The 16,597-nt window shown below is 40.9% G+C and overlaps 1 protein-coding gene across 1 annotated transcript in view; it reads right to left on the bottom strand.

The window, feature by feature from the left end:
• blmh (bleomycin hydrolase) overlaps positions 1 to 16,597 on the bottom strand; it is an 88,707-nt gene that overhangs the window by 66,592 nt on the left and 5,518 nt on the right. Inside the window, exons 3-6 of the mRNA XM_072589720.1 lie at positions 11,035 to 11,144; positions 9,685 to 9,838; positions 5,495 to 5,583; positions 1,302 to 1,394 (exon numbers count right to left, since the gene is read on the bottom strand). Coding sequence (XP_072445821.1) covers positions 1,302 to 1,394; positions 5,495 to 5,583; positions 9,685 to 9,838; positions 11,035 to 11,144 — 446 coding nt within the window. The remainder of the gene's footprint in view (positions 1 to 1,301; positions 1,395 to 5,494; positions 5,584 to 9,684; positions 9,839 to 11,034; positions 11,145 to 16,597) is intronic.

Below are 16,597 nucleotides of genomic sequence, written 5' to 3'. Positions count from 1 at the left end.
ACTCCCACACAAGCTGTCACCTGAACTCAACAAGAAAATTACCAAATTCCACCGCTTTATTAGCAAACGGTAACTACGTACATATTGTTGGCCGACATTGAAAATTGGATAAAATATCAATGAGCTGTCGCATGCCAGGAAAATAGACTGTACCCTGATTGGTGAGAAAGCCATCATTGTAGAGACAACTGCCTGTAAGAAGCTACAGGAGAACAGTTGTTCCATACTGGAAGGAAAAAGGCACAAAATTAAAGTTGATGTTGATATTCAAGTGCAAAACATCGCCAAAGGGAAGTTTTAGAAAGGAGTGGTCATTCTTACTCACAAGACAGGCTTGAGGGTGGCACAGTTGCTCATTTACTGCCTCACAGCGCCAGGGACCCGGGTTCAATTTCCACCTTGGGCAACTGCGGAATTTGCACATTCTCCCCGTGTCTGCATGGGTTTCCACTGGGTGCTCTAGTTTCCTCCCACAGTCCAAAAATGTGCAGATTAGTGGATTGGTCATGCAAAGCTGCCCATATTGTCTACGAATGTGCAGGCTAAGTGGATTAGCCATGGGCAATGTGGTGTTATGGGGATAGGGTTGCTTTTGTTTTATTCCATTGTAATGCTCAATTTTGGGCCTACATCAAGTTTACATATCAATCCCACAAAGCAAAACTTTACCAGTGTTAAGACATGCCTCATGAATTCAGCCTCAAAGACTAATCTCAAAAATTTCAACATTTACACAAATTTATACAGTAACACCTGATAATTCATTAATATATTGCCTACTATTGTGCTGATTGACGCACAAATTCAACAGGTACAGGAACAAGGCAAATCCAAGAATTAGACGAAGCACAATATTTACATAAAGTTTACTCATACCCATCTAGAATGGTAGCGTATCCAATAAATTATGATATCACTTCAGAAAAATGGTAGGCTTTGTCACCATTAGTAAGTAACTGATTCTTTCTCAACATTAAGCTGTGGAATGGATTCCAACACATGGTGGATAACAGCTGTGGAAGACCACATCTTAAAAAACATATTATTCATATGATAATGTTATAAATATAGCTGCCCTCACTATTTGCCCTCACATAGATGGTGGTGAATTTCTTCTTGAATGACTGGAACCCATACAGCAGTGGATACATTGGATGATATCCAATATTACTTGCAATAGGTCAGATCTACAGCAGCAATGTCACATTCTTTTCTTCTACATGTCGCCCTAAATTTGCTTCAAAGTCACACGTTCAAAATAAGTGAAAGGAAATTCAACATATTTATCAAGAGAAGCTCACCTCTTCAATCATATTGTCCTTTTCAGCAGAGAGCTCCTCATCAGATGATCCATTTTTCACCATTTTTCTGAGACGGTAACAGTACTCCCGTAGCTGGCCACCGGAAAAGGAAATGAAACAGTGTAATTTAAAAGGAGGTAATGTCCTGATGAACCTAGCAGCCAAACGATAGAGCAGGTGCTACAGCAATAATCATTACAACCTGAGTCTGGAAACTGGGACAGGGTAAATAAAAATCTAGGAGTTAAATGTGTGGCTCAAAGATCAGGGTGGGATGAATGAGTTTCCATTCATGAAGGACTGGCTCCAGTACTGGGGTGGAAGGGAGCTGTTCCAGGGGATGGGCTTTACTTGAACAATGATGGGACCAGCATCCTGGAAAAATCAAATAACCAGCATTGTCATGACAGACTTCAGCTAAAGTGGAGGGTCTGGAGAGGGAGTACATAGGCTTAAAAGACAAGAGGATATGGGGGCATTGCAGACCAGCTTTTCAGTCAATGAAACCCACAGTGCAACCAGAAAGGACAGAGTAGACAAACATGAAAAAGTATATAGATTGTGGGCAACACAGTGGCTAGCATTGGTGCCTCACAGCGCCAGAGACCCGGGTTCAATTCCCGCCTCAGGCGACTGACTGTGTGGAGTTTGCACGTTCTCCCCGTGTCTGCGTGGGTTTCCTCCGGGTGCTCCGGTTTCCTCCCACAGTCCAAAGATGTGCAGGTCAGGTGAATTGGCCATGCTAAGTTGCCAATAGTGTTAGGTAAGGGGTAGATGTAGATGTAGGGGTATGGGTGGGTTACGCTTCAGCGGGGTGGTGTGGACTTGTTGGGCCGAAGGGCCTGTTTCCACACTGTAAGTAATCTAAGTAATCTGTAAAAAAACATGCTGTGAATCCAGACAGGGATCACTTTAATTTGAATCTTGTAATGTGTAGTGAGGCACATTTAATATATGATCGCCAAAAAAAAATCCCCTAGTTAAGAGACCAGGACGCGCCAAAATTTAGCATTCAGTTGGAGAGTGAGGAACGTAGGTTGGAAACAACTGTGCGAAACAAATAAGATTAATTACAAAGGAATGAGAGCAGAGTTGGCTGCAATGGAGTGGGAAAAGGGTTTAGCAGCTGGACGAAGAACAATGGCAGACAGACATCGAAGAAAATAGCTCATGATGCACAGCAAAGATATATCCCAGTGAGGAAGTAGGCAGGGGATAAGCCAACCATGGTTAAGTAAGGAAGTTAAAAGGACAATATCAAATTCAAAGAACAAAATACATTGTGGCAAAGATTAGGGGGAAAACCAGATGATTGGGAAAGTGTTAAAAAACAACAAAACATGACAAAAGAAATTATAAAGGGGGAAATTAAACCACAAGGACAGTTTAGCAAATTATATGAAACAGATAGTAAGAGCGTCTTTAAATATATAACAAGGAAGAGAAGCTAAAGTGAAACAGGCCCCAGGCATGTGAAAGACACTCAAAATGAAAATGGGGAACCAGGAAATGGTAGAAAAGTTGAATAAATACTTTGCATCAGTTTTCATATTAGAGAATACAAAACAGCATTTCAAAATTACTAAACATTCAAAGGTTAAATACTGTGACGCGGAGGGGAAAGAAATAAACACATTAACTATCACTCGAGAAAATCTTCTAGGGAAACCATTGAGTTTGAAAGACCAATAACTCCCTGTATCCTATTAATTTAGAAATTTATATTTCTTAATCAATTGGCATTTACAACCAACTATGTTAAGCTACAATGTTTTATGCTATTCCTCTCCGGTTACAACATTTAAAAGACTTTTGGATAAGTACATGAATAGGAAAGGTTTGTCGGGATATGGGCCAGACACAGCCAGGTGGAACTAGTTTGGTTTGGGAACATGGTTGGCATGGAGTAGTTGGATCGAAGGGTCTGTTTCCATGCTGTATGGCTCTATGTTCTATAAATCTGTAAGTAGCTTCAGAGAGAGCAATGAACTGTAATCTTCCAAGCATCCTGGGAAAGTCATGATAATTGGAAAACTGCCAATGTTATCTAAAAAAGGAGAGGGACAAAAAAAAATGGGCCAGTTAGCTTAATAGCGGTCATGGGGAATTTGTGAGAATCTATTACACCAGATTTAGAAGCATAGCATTGAGAGATACATTAAAACAATCAAGTAGAGTCAATGTGGCTTCTTCACGAAGGGGAATTCAAGCATGACAAATTAGAATTTTGGGGGGAAGGAATAGGAAGATAGATAAATAGGAACCAATAGTTGCAATATATATGGATTTCCAAAAGATGTTTGATAAGGTTTCACGCACAAGGCTACTAAATTAGATGATGTTAAGGTATTTAGCATAGGTAGAGGGTTAGCTAAGTAACAGAAGACAGTGTTGGATTAAGGGTTGTATTTTTAGGATGGCAACCTGTAACTAGTGGAGTGCCATGGGAGATGGAACAACAATTGTTTACTGTGACTTGGACGGTGGAAGTGAATATGAATGGCAAAAATTAGGTGGGAAGGCAAGTAGTGAGGATGGTACAAAGAGTCGACGTGAGGTGAAACGAATGGGAAAATATCTGGCAGTTGGAATATACTGTGAGAAAAACGTGAGGTTATGCACTTTGGCAAGAAGAACAGAAGAGCTGAATATTATTGAAGTGGAGAAAGTGTCCAGAAAGCTGCAGCACAGAGGGATTTGGGAGTCCTTATGCATAAGTCTCAAATAACTAGCATACATGTTCAGCAGGCAATAGGAAAGCAAATGTAATGTCGGCCTTTATTTCAAAGGAATGAGGGATGGAAAATATTGAAGTTTTACTAAATCTATACCAGGCACCAGTTAGAGCACAGCTGGAATAGTTTTTATCTCTGTTTGGATAAGGAGACTAACTGGCATTGAAGGCAGTCCAGAAAAGATTCACGATGTTGATATTGTGTGTGGAGGCATTTACTTAGGAGGACAGATGGAGTAGGTTGGACTTTTACTCAGAGTTTGGAAGAATGAGAGATAGCTTTATTGAAATGCAAGATTCTCAGGGGACTTGACAGATAGATGTTGAGAGATTGTTGCCTGTTGAGAGAGAGTCTGGAATCAGGGGTCAGAATCTCAGAGTAAAAGGTCAGCCATTTAAGACCAGTTGATAAAGAATTTCTTCCCTGAGGATTGAGAGTCTTATGCACTTTTACCAAGGCTGGGTTTTTAAGTATATTCAAGCCTGCAATTGATAGGTTTGTAAACAGTAGGAGAATCAAAGGATAAAGGGTAAAGACAGGAAAGAAGAGTTGAAGATTATCAGATCAGCCATAATCTGATTGAATGAGGGAGCAAGTTCTACAGGCAGATGAGGTTCTGTTTTAACATCTCAGCTCTTCTCGAGTACCCCACTGGAGTATTGGCTTTGATTTAATGTGCTCTAGCACTGGAGTGGGTCTTGGACCTGGAGACTAACGACTCAGAAACAAAAATAGTACCATCTGTACCCAGGATGAGAAACTAGACTGTCAGTGTGGAGTTTGCACGTTCTTCCCATGTCTATGTGGGTTTCCTCCAGGTGCTCCAGTTTCCTCCCACAATCCAAAAATATGCAGGGCAAGTGAACTGGTCATGCTAAATTGCCCATAGTGTTAGGTGCGTTAGTCAGTGGTAAATATAGGGTAGGGCAATGGGTCTGGATGGGCTATTCTTTGGAGGGTTGGTATGGTCTTGTTGGGCCAAAGGGCCTGTTTCCATACTGTAGGGAATCAGATTTTAATCTAATCTAATCTAAATAAGATTCAGGTGATCTCTGCATTTCTTCTGACGTCCATTTAAGAACATGATGAATAGAGTAGGCCATCCAGTTCCTCTAAAGGTCTCCTCTTCCAATGCCTTCCTAAGCCCTTCTGGTCTTTTCCAACTGGGTCGTACTAAAATAGTAATCATTTCTCTGCAGTTTGTTCTTTAATCTCTCTCTAACTGTAATTAGACAATCCTCTGAATACTTTCCCCTCTTGAGATAAGACTTTCTGCAACATGATCATTTGAAGTTTTATGTTCGCAAGAGGAAAACTTCACTTGTTCTCAGTTTTCTGCTCTCAGTCTCAGACATTTGTACAACGCCCCAAGATTTCTGTTTGGAATGCAATTTGAAAAAGAAAATGCTGGAAAACTAATCTGACCATGTTTCAGCAATCACTTTAACTTATTCATACCTTGTGATTCAGAACATCATTCATGGCCTTGCTGGCTTCTGAACTGTACGATTCAGGAAAACACTTCTTCGGCATGACTCCATATTTTTCTACAAGGCAGAGATGAAAAGCTTTTTTAAAAATCTTGAAATATGTTTGTTTTGAAATAAGCAGCTTCCTGGATTAGTTCTGCTTGCTCTTTTCACTTCAAGAAGTTCAAAATCCTGTTCACAAGTCCTTTCTCTTTTGGCTCTAGTTGCTTTCTTAAATTCCCCTGTACTTCCTGTCTCCCTCTAAGGCCACAGCTGAAATGCTCACTTTGGACTTGCTAAAATCCCTGCTCTTTTTCCTCATCCATTCCTGAATTGACCTGGACATCCAGGGTTCTCTGAACTTATTGCTCCTACATTACCCTTTAAAGAGGGCAATTGTTGGACTGTACACCTCTTTTTGAATGCTCCCCCCCCCCCCCCCTCCATTGCTCTGCTGTAGACCTGCCCATAAGAAGCTGCTCCCAGTCTAGTGTGGCCAGATCCTGCTTTATTTTAATGAAATCTGCCTTCCCCAGATCCAAATCCATCTTTTTCAGGCCATCCTTTTCCTTGTCCAGAACAAATTTGAACCATATAATGTTGTGGTCACTATCGTTAAAATGTTCCCCCACTGCTACACTGAACTTCTTTCCTCAAAACCCCTTCCAGCACTGTGCCATCCATTGCTGTGGCCTCTAAGTATTGATACAAAACACTCACTGGATATATTTCAAGAAATCCACCCTTAACACTATGACTATGCCAATTTAGATTTAGATTACTTACAGTGTGGAAACAGGCCCTTCGGCCCAACAAGTCCACACCGCCCCGCCGAAGCGTAACCCACCCATACCCCTAAATCTACATCTACATCTACCCCTTACCTAACACTACGGGCAATTTAGCATGACCAATTCACCTGGCCGGCACATCTTTGGATTGTGGGAGGAAACCGGAGCACCCGGAGAAAACCCACGCAGACACGGGGAGAATGTGCAAACTCCACACAGTCAGTCGCCTGAGGCGGGAATTGAACCCGGGTCTCCGGCGCTGTGAGGCAGCAGTGCTAACCCACTGTGCCACCGTGCCGCCCACAATTTAGGTTGGGAAAAATCAAAATCCCCTGCATCTTTACCCAATTATTACTCTCACACACACACACACACACAAAATCTATGTATTTGCTCCTCTATTTCCCACCGACTCTTTGGGAAGTCTATAATACATACTCAGGAAAGTAATGGTCTCCTTAACATTCCAAAGTTCTACCCACCAAGCCTTGATTGAGGACCTTTCCAAGATATTATATTGTCTTACAGCAGTAATTGACTCCTTAACTAATAATGCTACATCACCACCCTTTTTACACCTTCCTCTGTAGCATCTAAAGATCTGAAAGACTCTTTAGATTAGATTAGATTAATTCCCTATAGTGTGGAAACAGGCCCTTCGGCCCAACAAGTCCACACCGACCGTCCAAAGAGTAACCCACCCAACCCATTCCCTCTGACTAACGTGCCTAACTGTTAGGGAAAAGTTAACATGGTTTGCCTGGAAGCCATTTTCCTAATCCGGCTGAGAAACCATTTTGTGTCCCCAGAACCTTGCTGGCTGTGCATTCCTTACTATGAGGAAATGTGAAAGGTAGGCCTTATCTTCCTAAGGTGTCAAGATAGTGTTTCCTCCCTTTGCTGAATGATCAGTGCAGGCTGTAGAACCAGTCAAGCTGACACAGACTTGTCAATTAGTCCAACTTCCTTCACGAGTTATTGCCACTTCACAGTCATTCAGCTAATTAGGGACATATCTGCTTAGTGTGAGCAATCTGTGTAACTAGAACAAATGGTGATACCATTTGTTCTGTCCACTTGTGGAATGCAAAATAGTGCTTTAGTTTTGACCTTAATGACTAACCTCTAATTTAGTACCAACTTGTAAGCATACCAAACTGTGTAATCAAAGATCAGCTCCTATCTGCTTTCTCTATATAATCCTATGGTATCCTGATGTACTTCGGAATAACACTGAGCCACAGTTAGGACGGTAAATTCCCCATGACATATCGTGTAATAAACTAATCAGTTCTCAAGGTTTGAGTCTCGAGAGTTTTCTTCAACACTAACACTATGGGCAATTTCGCACAGCCAACCTGACCTACACATCTTTGGATTGTTAATTCCAGATTTTTATTGAAATCATATTCTACCATCTGATATTGTGGGATTTGATCCCCAGTCCTCAGAACATTACTTAGATTGCTAGATTATTAGTCCAGCATTAATACCACTGTGCTTTCTGATACAGACCATTAACAGTTAAAAATCACACAATAGGAGTTTTCATCTCTGGTCAGTAAGAACTATGATTTGGAGATGCCGGTGTTGGACCGGGGTGTACGAAGTTAAAAGTCACACAACACCAGGTTATAGTCCAACAGGTTTAATTGGAAGCACACTAGCTTTCGGAATGACGCTCCTTCATGACAATCACCTGATGAAGGAGCGTCGCTCCGAAAGTTAGTGTGCTTCCAATTAAACCTGTTGGACTATAACCTGGTGTTGTGTGACTTTTAACTCAGTAAGAACTAAGTTGAGTTTGCTCAAATTGATTTAAAAGAGAACCTCCAAGGTAAGCAGAGGGACAACTTTAGCTCTGCAGGTCCAGGTTGCATCCTGACACATACCCAGAATGAAAAGGACAGTCTTCTAACCTATTGTTTGCCAGACTTACATCATTCTGAAGATTGCATGGTCTTTGAGTGCAGTCTTAACATTTCTGAACACATGACCTTGTTGTCTCATATCCTGTAGCCATCCTAACAAATCTCGTTATTGTACCATCTGTACAGCAGATATAACAAACAGAGGACATCTTGCAATGTCAGCACTCTTGCATTCCAAAGATCCAAGTCAATACTTAACAAGATCACACACAAGAGCTTTTGGCAAAGAGATGAGAAATGAAACTATAAAAATGTAAAAATGGTGTGAGAAAATACTGTTGCCTTCTCCAATCTCATTACATGTGTTATCAAGGAAATGCAATGTGTAATTTGCTGACTAAGTAAACACCGGGTAAATGGCCTTCAACATTATTTACATGCAAATGCCACAGCAACTTTGGATGAGGAACAGATGCACAAGTCAACATGGAAATCTAAAAGTTGTTGTTGCAGCTGAGCCACACCACTGTTAAGAAGACACTATTCTTGTAAAAATATCTGATTCACACTGAATTGCAGTAAATTGCGTAAAGTTGCTGTATTTGTGTAGTGGATATAAAATAAACGTGCCACAGAAAGTCAAGTCTTGTCCATTGTTAACAATTTGATAAACATTAATTACTGCTGTCAATGTTCAACGTCAATTATGTTGACCATTACAAGTGTGGAGTCCCATTCTTGGAGATTTTTTTTAAAAAAGTTAAAAATGTTTTTTTTTCCTTTTTCTCTAAATTCAATCAATCATTCTTTCACTTCTCTACTATGTGCGGATGCACAAATCTGAAATTTTTTTTATGATTTGCTGAGCACATCCAGCATTTTCTGCTTTTATTTTAGATTTTCAGCCTGTACAATATTTTGCTCCTTGGCTCTCAGTGCATAGAATTTCAATGTACATTTCCTTAAAAAATTAGACTGAAGCAATTAGTTGCCTGTTGACCCAAATCCCAGAGTTCCCTTACTGCGTCAATATCAGCTCCCGTTTTCAGCAACTTATACGGACATCAGTTGGCCACTTTTCCCCTTCAGCCAACCAGTGTTAATCTGGGACCCAACTTCATATATGTTCCATGACCATAAACATTGTTGGCAAGCAAAAATCTACCATTCAGTTCTCAGGAACTGATCTAGCATGAATTGATGATTGCAGAAGAGAATTCCAAATTTCTATTATCACTTAAATGTGGAAGTTTTTAAAAAAATGTTTACTCCAGAAAGGTCTGGTTCCAGTTTGCAGTCTGTGTCTCCGGTCCTAGAATTCCCAAATTTCAGAACTAGATGTTCTCTACCAACCCTGCCTGTTCCTCTTAGTAATATGTTATTATAGGTCTTACTTGCACTTTAGACTTGATCGTTTAACTGCAGTCATTTATTGCTGAGGTTGAGGATCCTCTGTCCTATTACAAGACAATAATTACTTCAGTTTTAAAAACAAGAAAAATAAAAATGGGCCTTACCAATGAGGTTGACGAGCATATCCCACTGGCCTCCATCATTTGTAGGATGCATTAGCAAATATTGCAAAAGTCTACCATCGAAAGGTTCTTCCTTCTCACCGGTCCTCTGAGCAACTTCAATGAATGCATTCAAGAAGTAGTAGCAACGCTCAATCTGTGAAGAAGGAAATATTTACTTATGTTCAAAAATGTTGCAATGGCTCAACATCACAGGTTTTTACAATGGCCAAGAATATCACTATAGTGAGTGGCACGGTGGCACAGTGGTTAGCATTGCTGCCTCACAGCGCCAGAGACCCAGGTTCAATTCCCGCCTCAGGCGAATGACTGTGTGGAGTTTGAACATTCTCCCTGTGTCTGCGTGGGTTTCTGCCGATGCTCCGGTTTCCTCCCACAGTCCAAAGATGTGCAGGTTAGGTGAATTGACCATGCTAAATTGCCCGTAGTGTTAGGTGATGGGGTAAATGTAGGGGAATGGGTGTAGGTGGGTTGTGCTTCGGCGGGTCGGTGCGGACTTGGGTGGGCCAAAGGGTCTGTTTCCACACTGTAAGTAATCTAATTCTAAGATGCACTACCTCAAACCTTCCCCATCTGTTGTGCACTCACTTGACTCCTACTCTCACTGTACGGTTTCCCAGAGGCTAGATAGTACCAGCTCAGAATGTGGTAGACTGCAAGTTGAAGCTTCTACCATCATTCTTCAGGCTGTAGTACGTGTGCAAGATCACATGTTACCATACCAACCTAGACTCCCTTCACCAACTCATGTGAATCTTTGCATGGATTCTCTAAAGCGTGCAAAAATTAGCAGTTGTACAACGTGCAAAATCTTTGCAGGAATGTGATCCCACCCAAAACAAAAACAACAGTTCATAAATAAACCTACAGAATTTTAAATGGTAAATGATATTCAATGACACATAATTCAAACCCCGAGACTGACAGAAAAAAAATGTTTAAAATGGAGGACCCCAGAGTTTATAGAATAAATTGCGAGAATTACAAATTTTTTGAAGGATTTTGTGTAAATACGTACAGCATAAAATCAAAGAACCTGAATTGTAATCTTAACTTGATATCACTGTAACGTATCTGAAAAATCTGCACTGGGTTACTTCTTTATTCTCAAGCACTTGCAAGGTTTAACATTAAATAGATCGTTAAACATATAAAAAAAGACGTCAGTGAGCTTCCACATATCACTTGTCATATCTTCATGGTTACTTTATACTGATTCTAGGGATGTAAACAATACACTATACAAATTACACAAGATTATATTGCCTCTTTCCAAAGCATTTCACTAAAAACATTAGATACATTTTATGCATACAATGATTTTTAGGGTACCTTATCCCAGAAGAACAAGTAGGATTGACTGAACTCAAACTCTTCAATGTTAAATTTCTTCATCAATGGAAGCCGCATCACATTGAGGCAAGAGAAAATCCAACACCGCCCTAAAAAAAGTTAATAGGAATAATCAGAATCTTGCAGAATAATGGAGGGTGAAGAGTGAGGAAAACAATGAAAAAATTGATCTGTGTGAGCATCCATACTCGGATAGGTTGTATTTTATTTACCAAAGACAAGAAAGTATCAATCAACGACTCTGCTTTTTCAGAAAGGGAGCGAGGATAGAATTCAAAGGGAAACCCATCACCAAACCATTCATGCCCATGTCTGGGTGGGTGGTTTCAAAGAGCTATCAGTATGAATCACATGTTGACCTCTTCAATCAAGTTAGGTTGAGTTAAACTGACAGAGCATTTTCTTTTAATTCAAAAAATATACAAAGCTCTAAAATCTAACAAAAAAAGGAATTGCTGTATCACCCAAAAGATATTGCAGAACATGACACTAAGTCAAAAGAAAAATCAGCCGGAGATTTCCCATTTTGGGCGGAGGTATTTTGTTGAGTGAGATTCATGGAGCCTGGATGGCTGAGACTCACAGTAACCTTATACTTCCACGACTCACCTCATTAATTATGCAGCTGGACTCTTCAGTGCCTCCTCATGGAATCAGATGTGCTTTACGAGCAGAAGGTGCAAGTGCTCACCATTGCCAGGACCCCGTGGTGTGCACCATGTTAATATTATGTTAAAAACAAACTGCACACCACTGCCAAGTCAGGAGCTGGCCTGTGCACTGCAGTGCTTGACCATTATCGCCAAGGATAGGGCTTGGAAAGGAAAACCTGGACTTTGTTTCATGGAGAGGGACCTGGAGTCTCTGGTGGACGGTATGGTGTAGAGAATGACAATCAATCATTTTCCTACTGACTGTCACAGGAGGCCACACACACTGTTTGCAGCCAGACAGTGGCTTGAATCAGTGCTGTGTCCCTGTTGGGACAAGGACTCTGACTAGTGTCGGAAGATCTCATCTTCTCTCTGCTACCCCTCCCTCACAGGGCTATCACTCACTTGAGGTGTGCCACTGCTCACACATCCCATCAAGGCTCAAAACCAACAACTCTCACTATTGTACGCATCATGTACTCTTCATTAAACTACTAACCCTACCTGCCATCTGCATTTCCCACACTCTCACTGGGGACAATTCCCCATTTCTCCTGCTCATGCATCACCAAAACTGCTCTTCAGTCCTTTTCAATCATAATCAATTCCTCTCAGTCTCACTGCAAGAAAAAAAATGTTCATCCAGAAATACCTCCAAAGCACCACAAATGACCTTCCTATCATTCTGGTCTGGTAGCAATTGGCCTGCAAGATTGACCATGGCCCGATCCCCAGATGGCAAAGGCACAGATCCCCAGACTCTGGTGAGACTGAGCCCCTGACTGAATGTGGCCAACTCACTGAACTGGAGTCAGATGAACTCCCTGACTGACCGGTGGCGGTACCCCTTAGCTGACCATAAAGCCCTTCATCCCACCAAGGACGGCTCCTCTTCGACTTTCAGACATAGCCAATTGGTTCAGACATGCTCTCAGGGAATGATTTCGAGGTTCCAATCACTTTCTGTATAAACACTCCTCCAATCTGTCTCAGTGAAACTTCTTGTGACTTCTCTGGTCATTCCCAAGTGTCTTGTCATCTTTAAAGAAAATGTAGTGCTGGAAATCTGCCAAAAGGACAAGCCAAAATTCCATTCAAAGTCAACTTAACTGCCTTGCATTTGTACTACATGCCCTTCTTAAAATAGGAAACAGTTTGCTTTATTAATCATACTCAGCCATATTTAATGACTTATGTACTCATATACCTAGGTCATTCTATTCCTGAACCCTCTTTAGAACTGTATCAGTTTTATAAAAAAATTGTTTTGCCATGTTCTTCACAATTCTTTGCATTAAATTTTATCTGCACTTGCTTGCCAACTCTACCAACCTATCCAATGTTCTTTTGAAGTTCTCCACCATCTTCCTCACTGTTCACATTGCTTCCAAATTTCATATCATATCATTCACAAGTTTTGAAATGGTGTAAACTGGGTTGAAGGTCATTTATCGACATCAGTAAGATTAAAACACCAACCTTGAGGAACTTCACTATCGACCTTCCTCCAGTCATACACCATTCACTGACCACCTTCCTGTCACTCAGCAAATTTCAGATCCATTTCACTATTGTACCTTTTATTTGTGACAATACTGTGGTTTTCAAGAAGTTATTTTGTCCTAGTTTCTTTTGAAGACAGGTAGTAGGGCAGAGACAACTTTAGTTTCTCTAAGAAACTAAACAGCTTCTGAGGTCTTGCGTACGGGTTTTTTTTAAAAAGATGGAGCAATGGAAGCAGCCTGGGTGTGACCAGCTCTCACATACCAACAGAAGATATTGGGGGCTCAACGCTGTCGGGAGCTTCAGTGAATGTCTCCTAGCTGCTACTCTCTCTGAACTTTCCCTTGATGTTTCTTCTTCCTGGATTGCAGAATTGCAAGTGAAAATGGGACTCTGAATTTTCCGTTTTTTTGGCCAAGAGGTGTGTTTACAGGATGTTATTACATTGGCACAGTTAGTTAGTATATATCTATTATTCTGTTAAGTTTCCAACAGAGTTAAGTTATTCTAAATTCCTTTCTTTGGTTGTATTTTAACTACATAAATTGTGGTTTGCTTAACATCGAGTAGTTTGACCAGTCACATCGCATCAGGAATAGACACTTCATGTTTGCCTTTAAAATAAGAAAAAGTTAGGGTCGAGGCTGCCTTCTTTGTATATTTTGGGAGGTTCTGATCTGGTCCATAACATAGTCCCATAAGTTGTAACTGACCCTTATTAAAAATGTTATTGCATTCAATTTGGGGAGGGAGAAGAATCAACTGGACAAGTCTTTTGTGTTCTGTAACTTTATAGAGAGTATTCAGCCCCGTGAGCGGTTAGTTTACTATCTGAGAAACAAAAGCACTAGCAGATTTCACTCCCTGTATTTCAGTGGTGAATACCTGTCTCATTCTTCAAATAACCCAAAGTGCATTCCTGATGTACTCACGTGCATAAAAAGTTCATGAGACACTTTAGCTGATTCACACAGATCATATAGCAAACTTTTCTACTCATAATCCACAATGTCACATCCTCAGAAAAGCTATGAGTGCTGCCATAGGATCTTTGCTTTTTAAGGACTTGACAAGGCAACAAGTTCAGGTAACTCAAAATCCTTCAAGCTTCCCTCGTCTGTTTGGCATAATGTGTGCCCAGCATAAGGGTAATGCTTGAAGTGGAACTTCGATTTGAACAATGCCAACATGAACATGGCTACCATCACAGTGACTAAGGTTAGAGACAGAAAATCACAGGCCAGTCCCTATGTTGAGATAACAGGGTAAAAGGCTAAATCCACACGGATAATATGTTTGCTGAGCATTTCTAATACAAAAATCTCAAATAACAAATTCTGATGAGCTGTAACTTGGGTGATTAAAATCAGTTTTAACAAAACATACACCATTCAACCAAGTGATTCAATTAGTAAATGCTCATTGTCCCTAACCCAGTTACAGACAAAAAAACCCTGCAGATGCTGGAATCCAAAGTAGACAGACATGAGACTGGAAGAACAGTAAACCAGGCAGCATCAGGAGATGGGGATGCCCATGTTTCAGGTGTAACCCTTCTTCAGAACAGGAGGTGTGCTCCATTACTACAATGAAGCACACCGCAAGTTAGAGGAATACCACCTTATCTTCCGCCTGGGCAGCCTGTAGACCGGAGGACTCAATATGGAGTTCTTCAACTTCAAATTCCCTTCTCATTCTCCGACTCCCTTCCCAGCCTCTCCCCCTCCCTTGGATTCATTCCTCCCAATGACCGACCAGGTCATACCATCGACCTGTCTTCACCTATTCCCGCTTCAACACTCTACCCCCATACCCCTTTTATCTGCAGCTCCCCCCACACCCTCCCCCAGTCCTGAAGAAGGATTACACCTGAAATGTTGACTTCTCCACTTCTTGATGCTGCCTGGCTGGCTGTGTTCTTCCAGCCTCCTGCCTGTCTACACTGTCTATAACTAATGGTGAAAACTTCAAATTGACGAGTAAGCTAAAGTGGTGGATTTGAAGAACAAATTTTGTGAATTATTGTCAGCATTAGATCTGACGCTTATTAATTTGTCTACCAGCATGCAAGGTGATCCTTAATGGTAAATTAAAGCTTTGCTGATGAATTAATTATCCTTTATCAAAATCACAAGATGTCAATGCTCTAGCACCTAAGCAGAAGTCTTAAAATGACCTCACACCATGAAATGAAACCCAATAGAGACCTCAAGATTAGTTGCTGAAAGGCAGTTAGGAAAACATTGTGCCAATAGATAGCAGTAAATGGTAGCCCAACCACTGCATTGGCTACTTTCAGCCAACACCCTCCTCCCATCGCTTAGGAAGTCTAATCAGTGTGACCAGCAAAATGTGTTGAGGTAGCTGTTCTCAAATGACAATAACAGAGCTACAATTAGCCCCATCACCTGAAAAATGACATGGGAGTGAAAATGGCCACTGCTTCCTATGTGATGTCACAGTATACTAACTCCACAGAAACAGGGTTCATAACCTATCAAATTTATACCATTATTTTCTTCACATGCACCATTTAGTATCAAACTCTCTATTTCGCACACTTCTAGTTTCCTTGAATATTCCATTTAATTACCTTTCAAAAATATTAATTGCCCCTGTGCTAACAATGGCATGTGGCATTGTCCTTTGCAATCTCATCATCCAGTAGGAAAGACTTTATCTAATCTCTCCCATTTAATTCCTCAGCGAGTGTACAGGTTTGCAGCCTTTATTATCAACTTGTTGACCAGTGTGATTATCTTCTATTATCTGCCGTAACATAGCTCTTAAAGATCTCAATGCTTTCCTTGTCACTTCCAGTGTAAAGGCATTCTAATATATGAAAGCTCTCATTGTGAGTAACACATTTTATAACCTATTGCGCATTTTCTCCATTGTTTCTGCAAACATACAGAGGTGTTGCACAAGTCCAGAGCAAATGCAATGACACTACCTTGCTTGTGCTTTCACTAACCAAACACAAGTTTGCATAGCTTTGGAGGGCAGAACTGGGATTAATTACTAATTACTCATATTTCCAGGTCAGGATGGGGACCAATAAAATATCACCATTCCCTCAGTGTTGCTGGATCAAAATCCTGGAATTCCCTTCACAACAGCATTGGTCTACAACAGCACATGGACTGCAGCAGTTCAAGAAGGCAGCATCTGATCGTCTTCTCAAGAGCAACTAGGGATGGATAATAAATGCTGCGCAGCCAGCAATGGCCACATCCCATTACTGAATAAAAAGGGAAACATAGAAATATCTGCAAAACGCTTCGCCCCTCACACAATCCTGTCCTTATTCCTACAACTGGGGCATTGACTCTGGAGGTTTGTAATCATGCTGGTTCAAAAAAAAGGCCAAGTATTTGACGCTATTT

This window comes from Chiloscyllium punctatum, chromosome 19 (genome assembly GCF_047496795.1).
Source record: "Chiloscyllium punctatum isolate Juve2018m chromosome 19, sChiPun1.3, whole genome shotgun sequence".
Taxonomy (NCBI): Eukaryota; Metazoa; Chordata; class Chondrichthyes; order Orectolobiformes; family Hemiscylliidae; genus Chiloscyllium; species Chiloscyllium punctatum.
This window is presented reverse-complemented; position numbering and strand designations above follow the sequence as displayed.